Source organism: Simochromis diagramma, unplaced genomic scaffold (assembly GCF_900408965.1).
Source record: "Simochromis diagramma unplaced genomic scaffold, fSimDia1.1 OVJJ01000296.1, whole genome shotgun sequence".
In the NCBI taxonomy this organism is placed as follows: Eukaryota; Metazoa; Chordata; class Actinopteri; order Cichliformes; family Cichlidae; genus Simochromis; species Simochromis diagramma.
The window spans coordinates 1619537-1637819 of NW_024387004.1; the positions used below are offsets into that span (position 1 = coordinate 1619537).

General features: G+C 42.4%; 1 protein-coding gene across 3 annotated transcripts in view; it reads left to right on the forward strand.

The window, feature by feature from the left end:
• LOC120739236 (phospholipid transfer protein) overlaps window positions 1-16928 on the forward strand; it is a 46073-nt gene extending 29145 nt beyond the window's left edge. For all 3 annotated transcript variants that reach the window (XM_040040935.1, XM_040040936.1, XM_040040937.1), the window contains exons 12-15: window positions 10357-10399; window positions 12753-12816; window positions 12902-12978; window positions 15935-16928. In XM_040040935.1, the coding sequence (XP_039896869.1) occupies window positions 10357-10399; window positions 12753-12816; window positions 12902-12978; window positions 15935-16054 (304 nt within the window). In that variant the 3' untranslated portion in view covers window positions 16055-16928. The remainder of the gene's footprint in view (window positions 1-10356; window positions 10400-12752; window positions 12817-12901; window positions 12979-15934) is intronic.
• The last annotated feature ends 1355 nt before the right edge of the window (window positions 16929-18283 follow it).

Genomic DNA, 18283 nt, shown 5'->3' on the forward strand with positions numbered 1-18283 from the left:
TAGGGCAGTGAAAACCATATGGGCTATATTCTTTTCTGAAGTAACATTATCTAAGCTGCCTAACAAACACACTAAGGGGGAAGTTGGAATGTTACATTTCAGACACTTTGATAAGTCTTCACATATCTCGCGCCAAAACTTCTGCACTGGTGGACAGAACCAAAGAGCGTGAGTGTAATTGTCTGGTGTATTGCCTTGACAGTGTGAGCAGTTGTTGGAAGATGTAAAGCCCATCTTGAACATCCGATGACCTGTATAGTGCACTCTATGTAGTATTTTGTATTGTATTAATTGCAGACTGGGATTTTTAATCAATTTAAAGGTTTTTAAGCATACCTGAGACCAGAAGTTTTGGTCTAAGCTGACTGATAAATCTGTTTCCCACTTTGCAATAGGAAGGGATATTGATTCATCTAATTTAGAAAGTGTTCTGTATTTTAGATAATAATTTGGGGGATTTAAGAGTAAGGAAATATGCCGCACTTGGTGGTGTTTGTAATTCAACTTGACTGAGGTTAAATTTCTTTTTTACTATGGATTTAATTTGTTGATATTCTAAAAATCTTTTCTTGTTGATCCCATATTGTGCAACTAGTCTGTCAAATGGAATAAATTCTGTTCCCTCTAATATATGTTCTAAGTATTTAATTCCTTTACAACTCCATTCTGGGAAATTAATCATATTATTGTTTTGTAATATGTCAGGGTTGTTCCAGATAGGTGTACGTTTACATGGGATTAATGAAGACTCCGTTATTTTTAGAAACTCCCACCATGCTGTCAGAGAGAAGCTGATGTTGATACTTTTAAAGCATTCATGTCTTTTGATGTTTGAGCTAATAAATGGTAGGTCTGAAATCTCTAGATCCTTGCATAGTGCCTGTTCAACATCTAGCCAGGGCTCATCTAAGGTGGTATGTTTTGACCATTCTGAGATGAACTGAAGCCTGTTGGCTAAGAAGTATTGTTGAAAATTAGGCAGATCTAATCCTCCTCTATCCTTGGTTCTTTGTAGCGTTTTTAAGCTGATACGCGGGGGTTTATCTTTCCAAAGGAATTTGGAAATATATGAATCCAGAGATCTGAACCAATCTTGTGATGGTTTGTTAGGGATCATCAAAAATAAGTAATTTATTTTTGGCAAAATCATCATTTTTATAGTGGCGACCCTTCCCATGAGTGATATGGGTAAAGATTTCCATCTAGTCAGATCGCCTTCTACTTTCTTTAGAAGTGGGATGTGGTTTAATTTAGTTAAGTCTGAAAGCTTAGGAGAAACATTAATACCTAAATATTTAATATTTCCGGATTGCAGTGGGGCAGAGGAAGAATTATGGAAGGAGCAGTTAATGGGGAGAACTGTAGATTTTGGCCAGTTAATTGAATAATCTGAAACTCTTGAAAACCAGTTTATTAGAGTAATTACCTCAGAGAGGTTGGTTTGTGTGTTTTGCAGAAAAAGCAACACATCATCCGCATAGAGACTGATTTTATGTTCTATGTTCTTACATTTTATGCCCTTAATTGTTGTAGCCTGTCTAAATGCTGCTGCTAGAGGTTCGATAAAAATTGCAAAAAGTGAAGGGGAGAGTGGGCATCCCTGTCTGGTGCCCCTCAGGAGACAGAAGCTGGAGGATGTCTGGTCATTTGTTCTGATACGAGCTGTTGGGGAATTGTATAATATTCTTATCCAGTTTATGAAAGAGTTTCCAAAACCAAATTTGTGTAAAATTGCGAATAAAAATTTCCAGTTAACTCTATCAAATGCTTTTTCTGCATCTAGAGATAATATTATGGTTTCGATGTTTTTATTGTATGAGTAGTCTATTAAATTAAGTAATCTACGAGTGTTTGTTGAGGAGTGCCGACCTTTTATGAAACCAGTTTGGTCAGGATGAATTAAGAGGGGGGTTATTTTCTCTAATCTCTTTGAGAGAGCTTTGCAGATTATTTTAAGGTCTACATTTAAAAGAGAAATTGGACGATAGCTTGAGGGAAATAAAGGGTCTTTGCCTGGTTTTAGCAGGAGACTAATGTTGGCAGAATTCATATTTGGTGGTAGTCTGCCATTTTCCTCGATTTCCTGCAACATTCTGTGGAATACTGGTGCCAGAATTGTCCAGAATTCTTTGTAGAATTCTGCAGGGAAGCCGTCTGGGCCTGGAGCCTTATTATTGGGCATACTTATCAGGGCTTCCTGGAGTTCACTTGGCGTCAGTGGCGAATCCAGTTCCATTGCTTGACTGTGTAGACATTTTGGAAGAGTTACGTTGTCAAGAAACAGATCAATTTCATTTTTAGATGGGTTTATTTGTGGTGAGTATAAAGTTTCATAGAAATCCCTAAAAATGTTGTTTATTCTTCCAGGGTCATATATTGTGTTCCCCGATAAATCTTTAGCAGCACATATAGTTGTTTTTTCCTTATTTATTTTTAACTGGTTAGCTAGAAATCGACCTGATTTGTTACTGTGTTCAAAATTCTGCAAGCGAAGTCTTTGTATAAGGAATTGTGTTTTTTTATTAATAGTTTCATTTAATTCTAGTTTTGTCTTGCGTATTTTGTTCAATGTTTCCTGATCTTGGTCGCACGCGTAGGCTTCTTCTAGTGATTTGATGTTTTTTTCTAATTCCTGAATATTTTTGTTTTCTTCTTTCTTTTTGTGTGATGAGAAAGAAATTATTTTACCTCTCATCACAGCTTTCCCTGCTTCCCATAGAACAGAAGCAGATATTCCGGGAGTGTCATTAAAGTCTAAATATGAAGTCCATTCCTTTTTAAAATATTTAATAAAGTCTTCATCTTTAAGCAATGATGTATTAAATCTCCAGTTTTTACTTGGCGTAGTATTATTCTTGTGCATTAGTGTTAAAGATACAGGAGCATGATCGCTGACAGCTATAGGATGAATCTCAGTGTCTGAAATGTCACTCAGCAGTGAGCTGCTGACCAGAAAATAATCCAGACGAGAGTAAGAGTGATGAACATGCGAGAAAAAAGTATATTCCTTACTGTTGGGGTGAAGGGAGCGCCATGCATCGCGAAGGCCAAAGTCGCTCATATACTGTTTGATTATATTTGTGGATTGCCAATTGCGCTGAGTTCCTGTTGTATTGAGCCTATCCATTTCTTCATTTAGTCCAAGGTTGAGGTCACCGCCAAGAATGAGTGTGCATTCGAGGTGTTCAGAGAGTGCACTAAAAAATCCGTGGAAGAATGAGGGTTCATCAACATTTGGACCATATATACTTACAATACATAGTTTTTTGTTCAATATTGATAGTTTAATAATTAGAAATCTACCCTCTGGATCTATAACTGTATCGAGTACTGTAAAATTAACATTTTTATGTATTAAAATTGCTACTCCCCGTTGTCTAGAATTATAACAGGCTGCAAACACGTTAGGAAACTCAGGTGTTTTAAGTTCGTTTAAACCTGTGACAGGTCTGTGAGTTTCTTGTAATAAAACAACATCTGCCTGTAGTTTTTTAAGCTGGTTAAATATCTTTAACCTCTTTCCTCTGGTGCCAGCTCCATTTACATTCCATGTGACAAACCTCAGCATGCCCATAATTGTGTGTGTATGTCTAATGATGTACGCTGGGTGTTTCGTTTAGACAGGTGGAGAAAATGTGGAAACATCCCTTGTTTGTAAATAGAAAGAGAAAGAGGGGGGAAAAAAAGTGTGGTGAGAGGCTCCATATGTCTGACTATGTGTGTGAATATTCACTAATATGAACAAGCGTGGCTTGTGTTATGTGTCCTGCAAGTCTGTGCGTGCTGTGAGGCTGTCGTGAATGTGCTGCCGTTGAGCGGATGTGTTTGCGTGATCGTGGTGTGAAAATATGGAGAAATAGAGGGTGTTGTTTGTAGGTGAGTGGGGAAGAAGGTGATCACAGCAGTGAAAGACAAGAGAAAGAAAGAAACCACATGAACTGTGAGCAACAACAAAAAAAAAGAAACGAAACGGAAACATTCCAATTAAAGTAATGATGGAGGGTGACGGTGTTATATCTGGTATGACATCATATTGATATTACTAGGTTAAACACATGTTAAAGGAGAAAGTGTGAATGTATAAGAAAAGAGTGTAGCGGGTTCTTATCTGGGATGCAGTCAATATAACCACGGTGTGGTGCCGGGGTCGCGGTACAGCTGTCCGTCCACGTAGAGCCGGTCCACGGCGATGACAGCACGGGAGCCTTTCTGGATGAAGCTACGTCGAACTGGGAACAGGACCTTGCGTCGTTCCAGGATCTCTTTGGGGAACTGGTCGTTCACGCTGAAGTCCGTTCCTTTCAGCTCTCTGCCGCGACTCTTCACCTGTTCCTTCTGTTTGAATTGACCGAATTTGGCCACAATAGGCCGTGGTCTCCCGGTCCGCGACCTCACGCCCCCCAAACGATGTACTCTATCGAAGTCGATGTTCTTTACGGTGTCCTCCGGCAGCTTCAGGTGGATTTTGATTAAGCTTTTCACCGTTGCCTCCGCGTCCTCTCCGGCAGATTCTGGAATACCAGAAAACACAAGATTATCTCTCATGCTACGGGCTTGTAGATCGATAACGGACTCTTTTATTTTTTTATTTTCAATGTTTAGCTGGGTCACGTTATCGGTGAGAGATTTGACCGACTCCCGTAGCGTGGTATTTTCAGCGGCAAGCGATTCCACCTGCTGCTGGCTGAATTCCAGGGATTCTCTCAGAGATTTAAATTCCCGGTGTAAAATCTCCACCAGGGATAGCCTCGCATCGAAACTGGACAATCGCTTGTCGATTGACTCTAGGATGTCTGCGATGTCTTTGCCGGCAGGCGATGTTGTACCGGGGGAGTCTGCCGGGCGACATCTCTTCGATGACGGCGTCTCAATTTTGGCCGGGGAGGATGCACTCTGGGCCTTCTTCATTACTAAATCTTGAAAACAGCGGTCGATGTAATCTTGGAGAGCGTCTAAACTCTCCCCGTTGTCCTCCAGTGTGTTAGAGATGATAAAACAGATGTTGTTAGTTATATGACAATTGATATTTGGTAATACTGAAGCTTGAAAAACCTTTGTTAAACTCTATGCTACCATTCGCTTTTTTTCCGCCAATTCTCCGGCGTCTGACGTCACCTACAACATGGGTCGCTTACCTTACTCGTCACTTACCTCCGATACAGCACCCTCCGATACAGCACCCAGCCAGCTGATGAGGTTTTGATCAACCTATCTCTAATGATCAGCTATGTACCACAGGCCTTCAAGCTGGCTGTAGTTAAACCTTTACTCAAAAAGCATCTCTAGACCCAGCAGTCTTAGCTAATTATAGGCCAATCTCCAACCTTCCTTTCATATCAAAAATCCTTGAAAGAGTAGTTGTCAAACAGCTAACAGATCATCTGCAGAGGCTTATTTGAAGAGTTTCAGTCAGGTTTCAGAGTTCATCACAGCACAGAAACAGCTTTAGTGAAGGTTACAAATAATCTTCTTATGGCCTCTGACAGTGGACTCATCTCTGTGCTTGTCCTGCTAGACCTCAGTGCAGCGTTCGATACTGTCGACCATAATATCCTATTAGAGTGATTAGAACATGCTGTAGGTATTACAGGTACTGCACTGCAGTGGTTTGTATCATATCTATCTAATAGACTCCAGTTTGTGCATGTAAATGGAGAGTCCTCTTCACACACTGAGGTTAATTATGGAGTTCCACAGGGTTCAGTGCTAGGACCAATTCTGTTTACATTATACATGCTTCCCTTAGGCAGCATCATTAGAAGACATAGCATACATTTACACTGCTATGCAGATGACACCCAGCTATATATATGCATTACATCCTGCAACACCTTGACCGCCCGGGAACTTATGCCAGGGTCCTGTTTGTGGACTTTAGTTCGGCTTTTAACACCATTGTGCCTGAACTTCTTTCCTCCAAACTCTCCCAGCTCAGCGTGTCACCAGCTACCTGTCAGTGGATCACTAGCTTCCTGACAGATAGAAAGCAACAAGTGAGGCTGGGGGAGATCACCTCTGAAACCCGGTCCCTCAGTATTGGTGCCCCCCAAGGATGTGTCCTCTCACCACTACTGTTCTCCCTCTACATTAACGACTGCACCTCCAAGAACTCGGCTGTCAAACTCCTAAAGTTTGCAGATGACACCACTGTCATTGGCCTCATTCAGGATGGTGATGAGTCTGCATACCGGCAGGAAGTTGAGCGGCTGGTACTCTGGTGCAGTCAGCACAATCTGGAGCTGAACACTCTTAAGACTGTAGAGATGACAGTGGACTTCAGGAGACATCCCTCAACTCTGCCCCCCCTCACCATATCAGACAGCCCTGTGTCGACTGTGAAGACCTTCAAGTTCCTGGGTACAGCCATCTCCCAGTACCTGAAGTGGGAGACCAACATCAACTCCATCCTCAAAAAGACCCAGCAGAGGATGTACTTCCTGAGACAACTGGGGAAGTACAGTCTTCCACAGGAGCTGCTGATCCAGTTCTACACTGGTCATTGAGTCTGTCCTGTGCTCCTCCATCACAGTCTGGTATGGTGCAGCCACTAAACAGGACAGGAGCAGACTGCAGCGGACTGTACGGGCAGCAGAAAGGATCATCGGCACCCCCCTGCCCTCCATCCAGGATCTGTACCTCTCAAGAACCAGGAAACGGGCAGGGAAAATCATCACAGACCCCTCACACCCTGGACACAGACTTTTTGATCTGCTGCCCTCTGGCAGACGGTACAGAAGCCTGCAGACCAGGACCACCCGACACAGGAACAGTTTCTTTCCCCTCGCCATCTCCCTTCTTAACAGTTGAAATGTCACACTGCTCCCACTGCCAGACTGCAGCTGCACCTTATATACATTTTGTAGTATTCATTCCACCTCATTCATTTCTGTATTTTATGTATATAAGTTTAGATTCGTTATTTATAGTTGGTTTACACAGCTTTGTGTATGTATGTGTAATGTGTATATATAGACACGTGTGTGTGTGTGTGTGTGTGTGTGTGTGTGTGTGTGTGTGTGTGTGTGTGTGTGTGTGATTTACATTGCTGTGCTTGAGAGCCACCCTCTACCGGAACCAAATTCCCTGTATGTGTCTGCACATATACTTGGCCAATAAACACGATTCTGATTCTGATTCTGATGACACCCAGCTCTATCTGTCCATGAAGCCAGATAACACACACCAATGAGTTAAACTGCAGGAATGTCTTAAAGACATAAAGACCTAGATGGCCGCTATCTTTCAGCTTCTTAATTCAGATCAAACTGAAGTTATTGTACTCGGCCCTGAAAACCTTAGAAATATGGTATCTAAGCAGATTCTTACTCTGGATGGCATTACCTCGCCCTCCAGTAACACTGTGAGGAACCTTGGAGTCATGTTTGACCAGGACATGTCCTTCAACGCACATATTAAACAAATATGTAAGACTGCGTTCTTCCATTTGTGCAACATCTCTAAAGTTAGAAATATCCTGTCTCAGAGTGACGCTGAAAAACTAGTTCATGCATTTATTACTTCCAGGCTGGATGACTGTAATTCCTTATTATCAGGAAGTCCTAAAAACTCCCTGAAAAGCCTTCAGCTAATCCAAAATGCTGCAGCAAGAGTCATGACAGGGACTAGAAAGAGAGAGCAGATTTCTCCTGTTTTGGCTTCCTGTTAAATCCAGAATTCAAAATCCTGCTCCTCACATACAAGGTCTTAAATAATCAGGCTCCATCTTATCTCAATGACCTTGTAGTACCATATCACCCAATTAGAGCACTTCGCTCTCACTCTGCAGGTCTACTTGTTGTTCCTAGAGTATTTAAAAGTAGAATGGGAGGCAGAGCCTTCAGTTTTCAGGCCCCTCTTCTGTGGAACCAGCTTCCAGTTTGGATTCAGGAGACAGACACTATCTCTACTTTCAAGATTCGGCTTCAAACTTTCCTTTTTGCTAAAGCATATAGTTAGGGCTGGACCAGGTGACCCTGAATCCTCCCTTAGTTATGCTGCAATAGACGTAGGCTGCTGGGGGATTCCCATAATGCATTGAGTTTTTCCTTTCCAGTCACCTTTCTCACTCACTATGTGTTAACAGACCTCTCTGCATTGAATCATATCTGTTATTAACCTCTGTCTCTCTTCCACAGCATGTCTTTATCCTGTTTTCCTTCTCTCACCCCAATCGGTCGCAGCAGATGGCCCCGCCCCTCCCTGAGCCTGGTTCTGCTGGAGGTTTCTTCCTGTTAAAAGGGAGTTTTTCCTTCCCACTGTCGCCAAAGTGCTTGCTCATAGGGGGTCATATGATTGTTGGGTTTTTCTCTGTACCTATGAAGCACCTTGAGGCGACTTTTGTTGTGATTTGGTGCTATATAAATAAAATTGAATTGAATTGAAAGACAGCACATCTTCGAGGGGTTTCGCCTGGCTCTGGGCAGCCCTCAGAGACGCCGTGGTCCCCCACCTGCTGCCTCACCTGCATCAGACCATTCACCTCGGAGAGTGGGCATCACTGGCCAAGCTTCGGCCGCTCGCTTTCTCGCCGCTCCGCTCCTCGCTCGCCCGCCAGCCGCTTCATTCACTGGACCTTCAATCTCGCTGTGCCACGACGGCTCCACCTCCCACCTCGGCTCTACGGAGACTCCCTTGTTCAGCAGCTCAGCTGTTTTTGTTCAGTGGAGACGAGGCTCATGCAGCCTTCGCATTACCAGTTTGGAGCAGCAAGATCCCGTGGTGAGCTAAACTGACTTTTTTTCTCCTCACCACAACTCAGGGACTGCTCGCCAATGATCTAAATCAAAGACTGTATACTGTGATTACATTCTGGACTATCCAATTATTACTCATTATCATTCTGTTTCCAAAGAGACTGATCGGATTCAGCCTTCCCCTTCACCTGTTCTACCTGCTCAGTTGAAGCCTGCTAACGCTCAGCCTGTCCCAGCTCCTTGGGTGGCTAGGGCTCAGCGCGTCGCCGAACCTGTGCCAGGCCCTCGGGACGGTGCAGTTGATGACCAGCCAACACCCATTTCCGTGCCAGCTCCCAGAGCGAGGGCAGCTGAACCTCAGTCCACTCCTACCCGCCTTCCTGTATCTTGGGTGGGGGTGACTGATGTCCAGCTAGCTCCCACGCCTGTCCCAGCACCCAAGGTGAGGGCGGCCAGGATCTAACCTGACGTCCCTTGAGATTCAGCTGAGGCTCTCCAGGCATTGCCCTCGCGCTCTGGAGGATGGATTGGAAGAGCTAGCATGTTGACCTGCCCGTTCACCACCTCATCCATATCCTCATCCAGCATTTCAGGCCATAGCTCAGTCCCTCAGTAAATTGGCAGATCTGTTTCCATCTCATGTTCCCGGTTTATTGTCTCAGGCTGCAGCACTGTCCCCATCCTCAGTTCAGTCACCTGTAGCTCAGTCTCCTGTCCTCCAGTCTGCAGTCCAGTCTCCTGCTGTTCAGCTTCCAAGTCAGTCTCCCAGTCCGTTTTTAGCTCTGTTCCCCAATCTGCAGTCACAGCACCCAGAGCCAGCTGTGAGCTCTCTCTCTCTCCTCAGCCAGAGGTTTCCACACCGCCTGATCAAGCGATTGCCACCGCCTCGTCCACATTGGGTTTGGCATCGGTGGCCACCTTCCAGGCCGCTGACTGACCTTCCTCGCCATTACCGGCCACCAGGCCGCCGTCTTCTTCGCGGCCAGCCTCCGCACCTGCGGAGTGGCCGCCGCTGTCTTCCTCGCAGCCAGCCTCTGGACTTGCTGAGTGGCCGCCGCCGCCTTCCGCCAGATCGACTCCAGCGTCACTGCTGGCCACGTGGCCGCCCACAAGATCGACTCCAATGCCACCGCTGGCCACACGGCCACCCACCAGGACTGATTCATTCTGGACTCTGTGTTCAGCTGTTCACTCACCAGTCTCCAATCAGTCACTATTCAGCCGGTGTATTTAAGCCCTCAGTTTCAACCTGGTCATTGTCTTGTCATTGATGTTGTCGTTCTTGTGTGTGCCCTATGCTCAGTCAGCCATTCAGCCAGTCTTTCAGTCATCCAGGCAGTCAGCCATCTCATGGTCTGTTCATTTCTCCATTGTCTACAATAAATCACCAGTCTTCACCTACCTGCTATTCCTGCGTTTGGGTCCTCTCTTCCTCTCATCCACACACACCCCTGACACCACGGACTACACCTGTCATCGCTCACCTTCTACAGGAATGAAAAACTCTAACCCACCTCATTATGCTCTCACACCGGTTCTCCAACAGAACGAACTCATCACCAACACCATCGCCATGTTGGTTAAAACTGGCTTCGTAATGATCCACCATTTTATAGCACAACTTGATTATTGATTATTTATCGACTTTTTTTTCACCTTTCAGGTTTAAGATCTTCTCCAACCAGTCAGCTCTCGAGTCTCTGGCGGTAAGTTTGTTTTCATCTTACAGTAATTGGTTCAATGAGACAGCAAGGAGACTGTTAAGGGTTCAAATATTGAGGAGGGATATAGGAGGAAATCCAAAATAACAACACTGGTCCGGCCGGGTTAAGTCAAACGATGATTTTAATGAACACACGCGTGGAGAGATGAACACTGTACGCAGACAGCATCGATCTCTCTCGAACAATACACAATCAGTTGTTTTATATCATCAGGGAAATTTATAACGCCCCCTCATGCGTCATCACATGCATAAGTTTCAAAACCACAATGACTTTTAACACAGTTTGAAAAAACAACATCGCCTCGTCTCCATGCCAGGTGTCTTCCTGTCGCTGCCGGACGCTCGCTTTTCGTCTGGAACATCAGGCACACATTCTGCAAGAAACTGTCACTCATGCAGGCACAATTTTGCAGTCACAAGCAAGGTTATTATCGTTAACGAAAACTAACGAAATAATGAAAACTAGAAGTGAAAAAACATTTTCGTTAACGGAAATAAAAATAAAAACAAAAAAAGGAAAACTAACTAAAACTGTAATGAGTGTTCACAAAACTAACTAAAATTAACTGAATTTATAGCAAAAATGTGTTTAGTTTTCATTGATGTGTGCGTGTCCTACAATAGTCGAGGGTGAAAATGAAGTTTAGTTTCCAGATTTTTTTCTTGCTGTGTCTCATTATGCCAGCAGGTGGCAGTACGTTAGTCGAGTCGTCTGTGTTGCTGCTCCGTCCACGCGCAGAATTATGTCAGGAAAAGTCGGGAGAAAGCGCCAGAGTCCAATTTGGGATTACTTTGAATATGACTGTGTTTTGCTTAAAGCAAGTGTCTTGTAGTGGAAAGAGACAAATTATGAGGGACATTTCTAAAGGGAAAAAAATCCCACAAACCTTAAAGTACACTTGAAAAGCTCACACAAGAAGGCTAACCTAGCTTACCTTGAGAAGGTAAGGGAGCACACTCAACCCTCATCCCCAGAAACAGACGCTAACCCCAGGCAAGGCAGCGTGATGCATCCCGAGACAACAGGACGGGGACATCTACATAACTGTGTGAGTCAATTGCCTTCAAAAAGTTTATCAATTCACTTGAACCAAAATTATGAACACCCGGTGCTGCAAGAGTTAATAGTCTCATTGGGGCCAAGATATACATTTTATAGTTGCCTGGTATCAGTGGTTGTTCATCTGCCTTTATTTATTTATTTATTTAAAGAACCCATAGATGGGAATGTGAGTTGTCTGTCTCTGCGTGTTAGCCCTGCGACAGACAGGCGACCTGTCCAGGGTGCAGGGTATGGTAGCTGGAATAGCAACATACCCAAGGATAAGCAGAAGAGCATGACTGATGAAACTGGGATTTTGTTACACTTAATTATTGCAAACACAACTAAAACTATAACTGAAACTAATCAAAACTAAACTGAAACTAAGGATTTTCAAAAAAATAAAAACTAAACTAGCAAACAATTGGTAAAAACTAATTAAAACTGATATAAAATTGAAAATCTGAAATCAAAACTAAATTAAAATAAAAACTAATGAAAACTGCAAAACTATTAAAACCCTGGTCACAAGCAAAATATAATTAAACTTTCACCTATAAATGAGTCCATCTACTGTGTGTGTGTGGGTGTGTGTGTGTTTGTGTCGACCTGAAATGCACTCAGTTTCACCTCTCACCTCACCAGCTAAACCTTGTAACCTTTCCACCAGACAGAAGGCCAGCACGTACACAACTGAAACTATATGTGTAATATATCGAATAAATGTTTTAATCAAATGATACTACTTAAAACTTAATAAAAGAATATAAAAGAATAAAAGATAACAATGAATAACCTGGTTATTCAAATAGCCCCATCCAAACTGCTCCTCAAAGTAACTTACACTTAGACTCTGCTTTAGTTTCACTTTCACAAGCACGCTCTGCAAAAGCCTGCGCTTCCTGTCTACTTTGGCACAGAGTGTACTCAGAGTTAGGCCTTTCTTTTATAATGCAATATAATCTGCATATAAACATTTAAGATTATGAAAAGCATTCAAAAGCATTTAAGATTATAGATTTAACTCAACAGTTTAAAGGGGTTATAACTGCTCCTGTAATAAAGGCTGATTGGGTGCCAATATATTTAAACATCTGAATGCAATATCAATGCTGTAGATTATGTTATTAATGCAATGATAATGATGATGACCATGAACAATAGCAGTAAAATATTTCTCTGATCTCCACAAGACACAAAACTACAGAACAAACACTTTCTCCCTGATTTTTACACGTTCTGACCAAAACATGAAGCGTATACACCCTAAAACCTCTCTGTGTGTCTGCAGTTGATTCCTTTGCAGGCTCCTCTAAAGACGATGCTGCAGATGTCTGTAGTTCCACTGATCAACAGTAAGAACCTAATTCATCAATCAAAAAACTCACAGACCCTGAACACACCGTGACAGTGTCGCTCTGTTTGTGTGTGCTCTCTTAGACTGGACAAAGAGAGGCGTTCGGATCCCGCTGGCTGATGGGGTGGATTTCATTGAGGAGGTGGTTGAATATCATAACGTGAGTGTGATTTTACCCCTCGACTATTTGAGGAGTTTTAGACTTTTTTCATATTTATGAAAATAAAACATAAAATTGATTTTGATTAGTTGTAACACATTGAGTTGATTGCGAAAAAAATTGAATAAATTTTCAAATATTTTGAATGCAAACCTGTTGTGTAAATAGATGCACATCGAAAGTGCTTTTATGGAAAATTTGTCCTCAAAAATGCACTGACAAACACAGAGTACACGTGAAGTGATGATGAGCGGGTCCTGATGTTGCTAAGAAACAAAAGGAAGAAACAGAGAATCTGGGTCATCCGATTCCTCGGAATAGGCAACAGAATGTCCTGGATTGATCCAGGAGTTTTCGGTCATATTTCAGGATGTCAGTCGGGCAGTTTGAGCTCTTGTTCTCGAGTTGGGACCACAACCGAGGTGGCAGATAAATCATTTCAGTGAGCCGACTGACCCCGAAGAGCATCTAGCTGTGTGTGTCTGAGGTTAAATAGAATTATTTTACTGTTCCCATGTCACTGGATATTCAGTACTGGTGAACATTTTGACCCATGAGTGCACTTGTTACCAAATGCAATGGTGATCCTTCTCCGTATTATTGTAGGGTCTTTACCTCAGAATGTAAAACGCTTCGAGGCGACTGTTGTTGTGATTTAAATAAGATAAATGACCTGATATAGCATAGCATAGCATCTTTATTTATAACGCACTTTACATCCAACAATGTTGACCAAAGTGCTACAAATATAAAACAGAGAGGAAACAGTTTAAATTACATATAATATATGTAATTTAAACTGTATGACATTTCTGTGTGTGAACCTCTGGATCTGCTGGATTTACTCATCTTTAACTGTTGAACATCACTTGTGAGGACTTTAATTCCTTCGACAACTTTAGCACTGAGATGTTTGTGGTTTACTCACAGAAGCGTTTCAGGACTTGGACTCTTTCTTCTTCTGGGATGGAACAGTTTGTGAACTTAGGACTGCTGTCTTACTGAATCTCTTAAGTTCAGTCCTCAGATGTTCTGGAGTTGATGCTCCACAGCTGTAATTCAGAATTTGTTTTCTGCTCAGTGATGGTGAGCTGTGAGACCTCGGGAACTTTTCCAAAGTCTTAATTGATCCAACACACTCCGAAGGAACTGAGAACAACCCAACTTCTTCAAACTATTGATTAGTTCTTTTCTAGCTCTGCATTCAGGACAGATACTCTCCCAAACAGGAAAATCCTGTGACTGATGTAAGTGCACTCTGATTGGTGCACCTCTGCCAACTGCCATATTAAAGAAAAAACAAAAACATACCTTAGAGATGTAAGATTGGTGCATTTGTTACAGGCCTTCGATAGGGTCCGTTTTTAAGCTGTTTTTTTTTAACAGAAAACCAGAGACAGGAGACATGAGTTGCATTCGGTCTGCAGGCTCTTCCCAACCCGTTCTCACTCCCAAAGCGTAACATTTTACGCTAGGTGACAAATCGTCACCATATTACGTTTTCGGCTACCCACCACGTTCCTAAATGACGACCTCGGAAAAAAGAGGCAATATGAGAACCGTCTGGACTGATTCTACACATGTTCGCTCTTTTTCTTCAAATCGCTTAGAAACACGCTATTTAACATCATTAACGTCCTGGTTAAGGTCAGGAATAAGGTTATGGTCAGGGCTAGGGATAAGGTTAGGTTTAGGGCTGGAATACAGGGCTGGGACGCCTATTACCGCGGGAGCGTCATTGCACTGGATTCCAGCCATAACCCGCCGCGTACCATAAGAACGCCGAAGGCCTCCTTTCGCGTTCCTCAGGAACGCCGCGGGACGTGACAAAACTTCGACATGTTACGCCTCAGGAGTGAGAACGCTCTGCTCTTCCTTGTCTGATTTATTAACAGAATTAAACAGCGTTCTTTTCTTTTCATTTAGACACACACATTTCTCTTTTAACATCAAAAACACATTCAATCAGGTCCATAGGTTAAACCCTTTTGGTTACCTTGCTTTCTCGCAAGAATAAACTTACTCATATATAATTATTATTTTGTATGGTTTTTTTTACAATAAATCTGTAACCAAATTCTACTGCTGTTAAGCATCAATAATATCTCTGTGCAGTACCATTAACACTGCAATTAACCTGCTTATATTCCATTATACATTCTTTATATTTTAAAAGATTCAAACAATATATTACATTTGTAAACAATAAACAAAAAAATTCTACCATTGCTCACAAACAGTTTACAATCATCCACAAACAGTATACATCAGACTATTTATATTTGACACATAATAACTGGGTAGGTTGGAATAATCTTAATCAACTGTAACTTCCAATAATGTCAGTATAAAAGAAATGTGTCTAAGAGCTGCATTTGTCATAAAATAAAACAGGTAATAAGACCAGTTACCTCTTTAGAATACAAGTGAAATGGCGGATTCCCATTACAAATGGCGGTAAGGTTAGCTTTATCTCAATCTGTGAAAACACACTCTCTCACAACATTCGCGGTCTTTAAATTAAGACAGAAAAAAGTTTCTTGCTTTTATGTGTGCGTTGCAGTTAGCAAACTTGGGCTACTAACCTGTTTTTTTTTTAACAGAAAAGCAGAGATAGGAGACATGAGTTGCATTCGGTCTGCAGGCTCTTCCTCGTCTAAGGCACAGGAGCGTTGCAACGGCCTATCGCGCTCACCACGCCCTCCCCCTTGTGGCCATGCCACGCAATTACATTCTCCATAACTCTAAATGAAAAGTGCAATACCACCATCAAAAAAACAATTTACAAAAAAATTACAATTGTGACCATACACTTGTGGGCGTCACACATTTTTTATAATAAAGTCTTGTATTATCATTTTATTTGTTTTAGGCTTTCTTTTTTTTAAAGTCAGATTTATGCAGAAATAAACTCAGTGCTGCCCCCTGGCTGACAGGAGCTGTTCCATCTCTGCAGGGTTTCATCGTGATCGGAGCAAATCTTCACTTCAGCAAAGGGCTGAGAGAAATGGTGGTAGGAAGCTCAGAGATGGAGCAACAGACTGCCAACTCCACCGCCACCACCAGCACTGCCTAAATGTTCATACGCAGGGTTTACATAGATCTACAATTAATGTGAATATATACAACACATCATTAAAAGGATGAGTATATGATGAACAGATCAGAAAAGAACTGACAGCAGCACAGTGAGCCTTACACTTTGCAATGAGTCCAAACTAACAAGGTTACAGTTACAGACACTATTACTCCTTCTCACAGTTTAATGTATTATTCGTAGATTATCTTCAAGATTACAGGTAATTATAGTTCAGACAGTGTTGTTCACCATAGGTCACATGCACGCTGACGCTGTGAAGGTCATACAATATAAATACGAAGGACTGAATTAAACATGAAGGGAAACACTTGTATCCATGACAACACTGTGTCAGAGCAACTTGAAAGTTGCCCCTCCTCTGAGGGTGTTGTTCCAGTGGGCAGAAAAGTGATCACGTGGTAACTGTCAAGGTTTATTTCTTTAACCTTTTGTTAGTTTATTCTAAAGAACTGACGTTCTGCCCGAGAACATCAATTTATATTTCATGTTCTCTCTAAAACCTCTCACTTCATGTTGATTCATGTTGTTTCTATTTACACCTGAATGTCAGGTAGCTGGAAGCCTCCTCATTGGCTCAGTTTACACATGAAACACGATTCATCACTGTCAAGCCGATTGGGGAGAAAATGCTTCGCTGTCTGATGTACTTAGATGTCTTTGACCTGATGAATCTTTCGCTTTTTGTCTCATTAGGAAGTGTAAACAGGTTAAAACTACATGATAATACTGGAAACCACTCAGGAGATTTTATCTTTCATCTGTGCTGTTGCTGGCAAACCTGTCTCACCTGTACTTACCTGAACATTAAAGATTATGGACCTGTTCAAAATAAACTGAAAGCTAAACCTGACACCTGTCAGCAGTTTATTTTTGATTATTGTAGGGTGTACCTTACAATATAAAGTGCCTCTAGGTGACTTGTTTTGAATTGGAGCAGTATAAATAAAATTGAATTGAACTGAATTAAAACTTCCGCTCATAAAAAACAGCTGCCATTCTGTCATTACGGTGTGTTCACACCGAACGCGACAGACACGACCAAAACGTGCCAGACGCCCCTAGCTTGACGCGTGCACATTCGCACCTCAACGTTTGTCCAACGCGAATTACTTGTGGAAATGTTGGAGGAAGTAGTGCCAGATGGTATGTTTGCAAGATGGCAGCTGTTGATCTAGCGTTTGAATAGAGAGTCTCCCTTTTCTATTTACTGTGGAGAGCAGAGCAGCGGCGTAAAGGACGTCCTCGCTGTACCTGGGTCCATCAAGTCCTCCAGAAGCGTGAGCAGTTTGGTGAGTTTCACCACTTGCTCCAGGAGCTGCGCCTGGATGACGGCCGCTTTCAGCGATACCACTGTCTTTCCCTGGCCCAGTTTGAGGAGCTGCTGTCCCACGGCGGTCCAAGCATCGCCTGCCTAGACAACAACTACAGGCGCTCAATCCCACCTGCAGAGCGCCTGTCCATCTGCTTGAGGTTAGTAAAAGTGTTTAATACGGTAGTCCTTTATTGATACCTGTGCTAATATATGCTAAACCATCTGTTTATACACTGCTAACATGGATGTGGTATGCTATCAGTGTTTACTGATAGCAAACTGTGGTACGGAGACGACTGTTTATAATATTTCTAGTGATACTCGAAAGGTCTCATCAAGTCCCGATTTAATTCGATTTATGCTGTTATCAGTGTTTGAATGATAGCATGGCTGTGGTGTCATATCAATGTATGCTCTCAGTGTTTGCTGATATCAAACTGTGGTATGAGGACCACTGTTGGTAATCTTTGTAGTGATACTCAGAAGGTCTATCTTATAAAGTCTTCTTTTTTTAAAAAAAATTTAGACCTGGTTTAATTTTTAAACCCTAACCCCCAGTTGAATATTTGTATATAATCCCTGCAGCTGTCAGACTCTATAACAGGGGTCACTAGCCTTTCTTAAAACTGAGAGGCATATGGTCATCTGCTCATCCCAGTGAGCTGAACTGGTGCTCAGCAAGTTTTCTGCTATTGTTGTGGTTCTGATGACTCAATTTCCTTTCTCCATCGCTCTCACTCATGTGTATGTGTGCCAATTATGCCTTGTGTTTTAGAGGTGTCAAGCAGGTCCTGCTTGCCACTGCCAGTTGCACCTGGGATGTTTAACTCACCTGTGAGAAGCTGGAGTACAACAGTTGTTTGACGCCTGGTTGTTAAACTGGAAATCGTTAG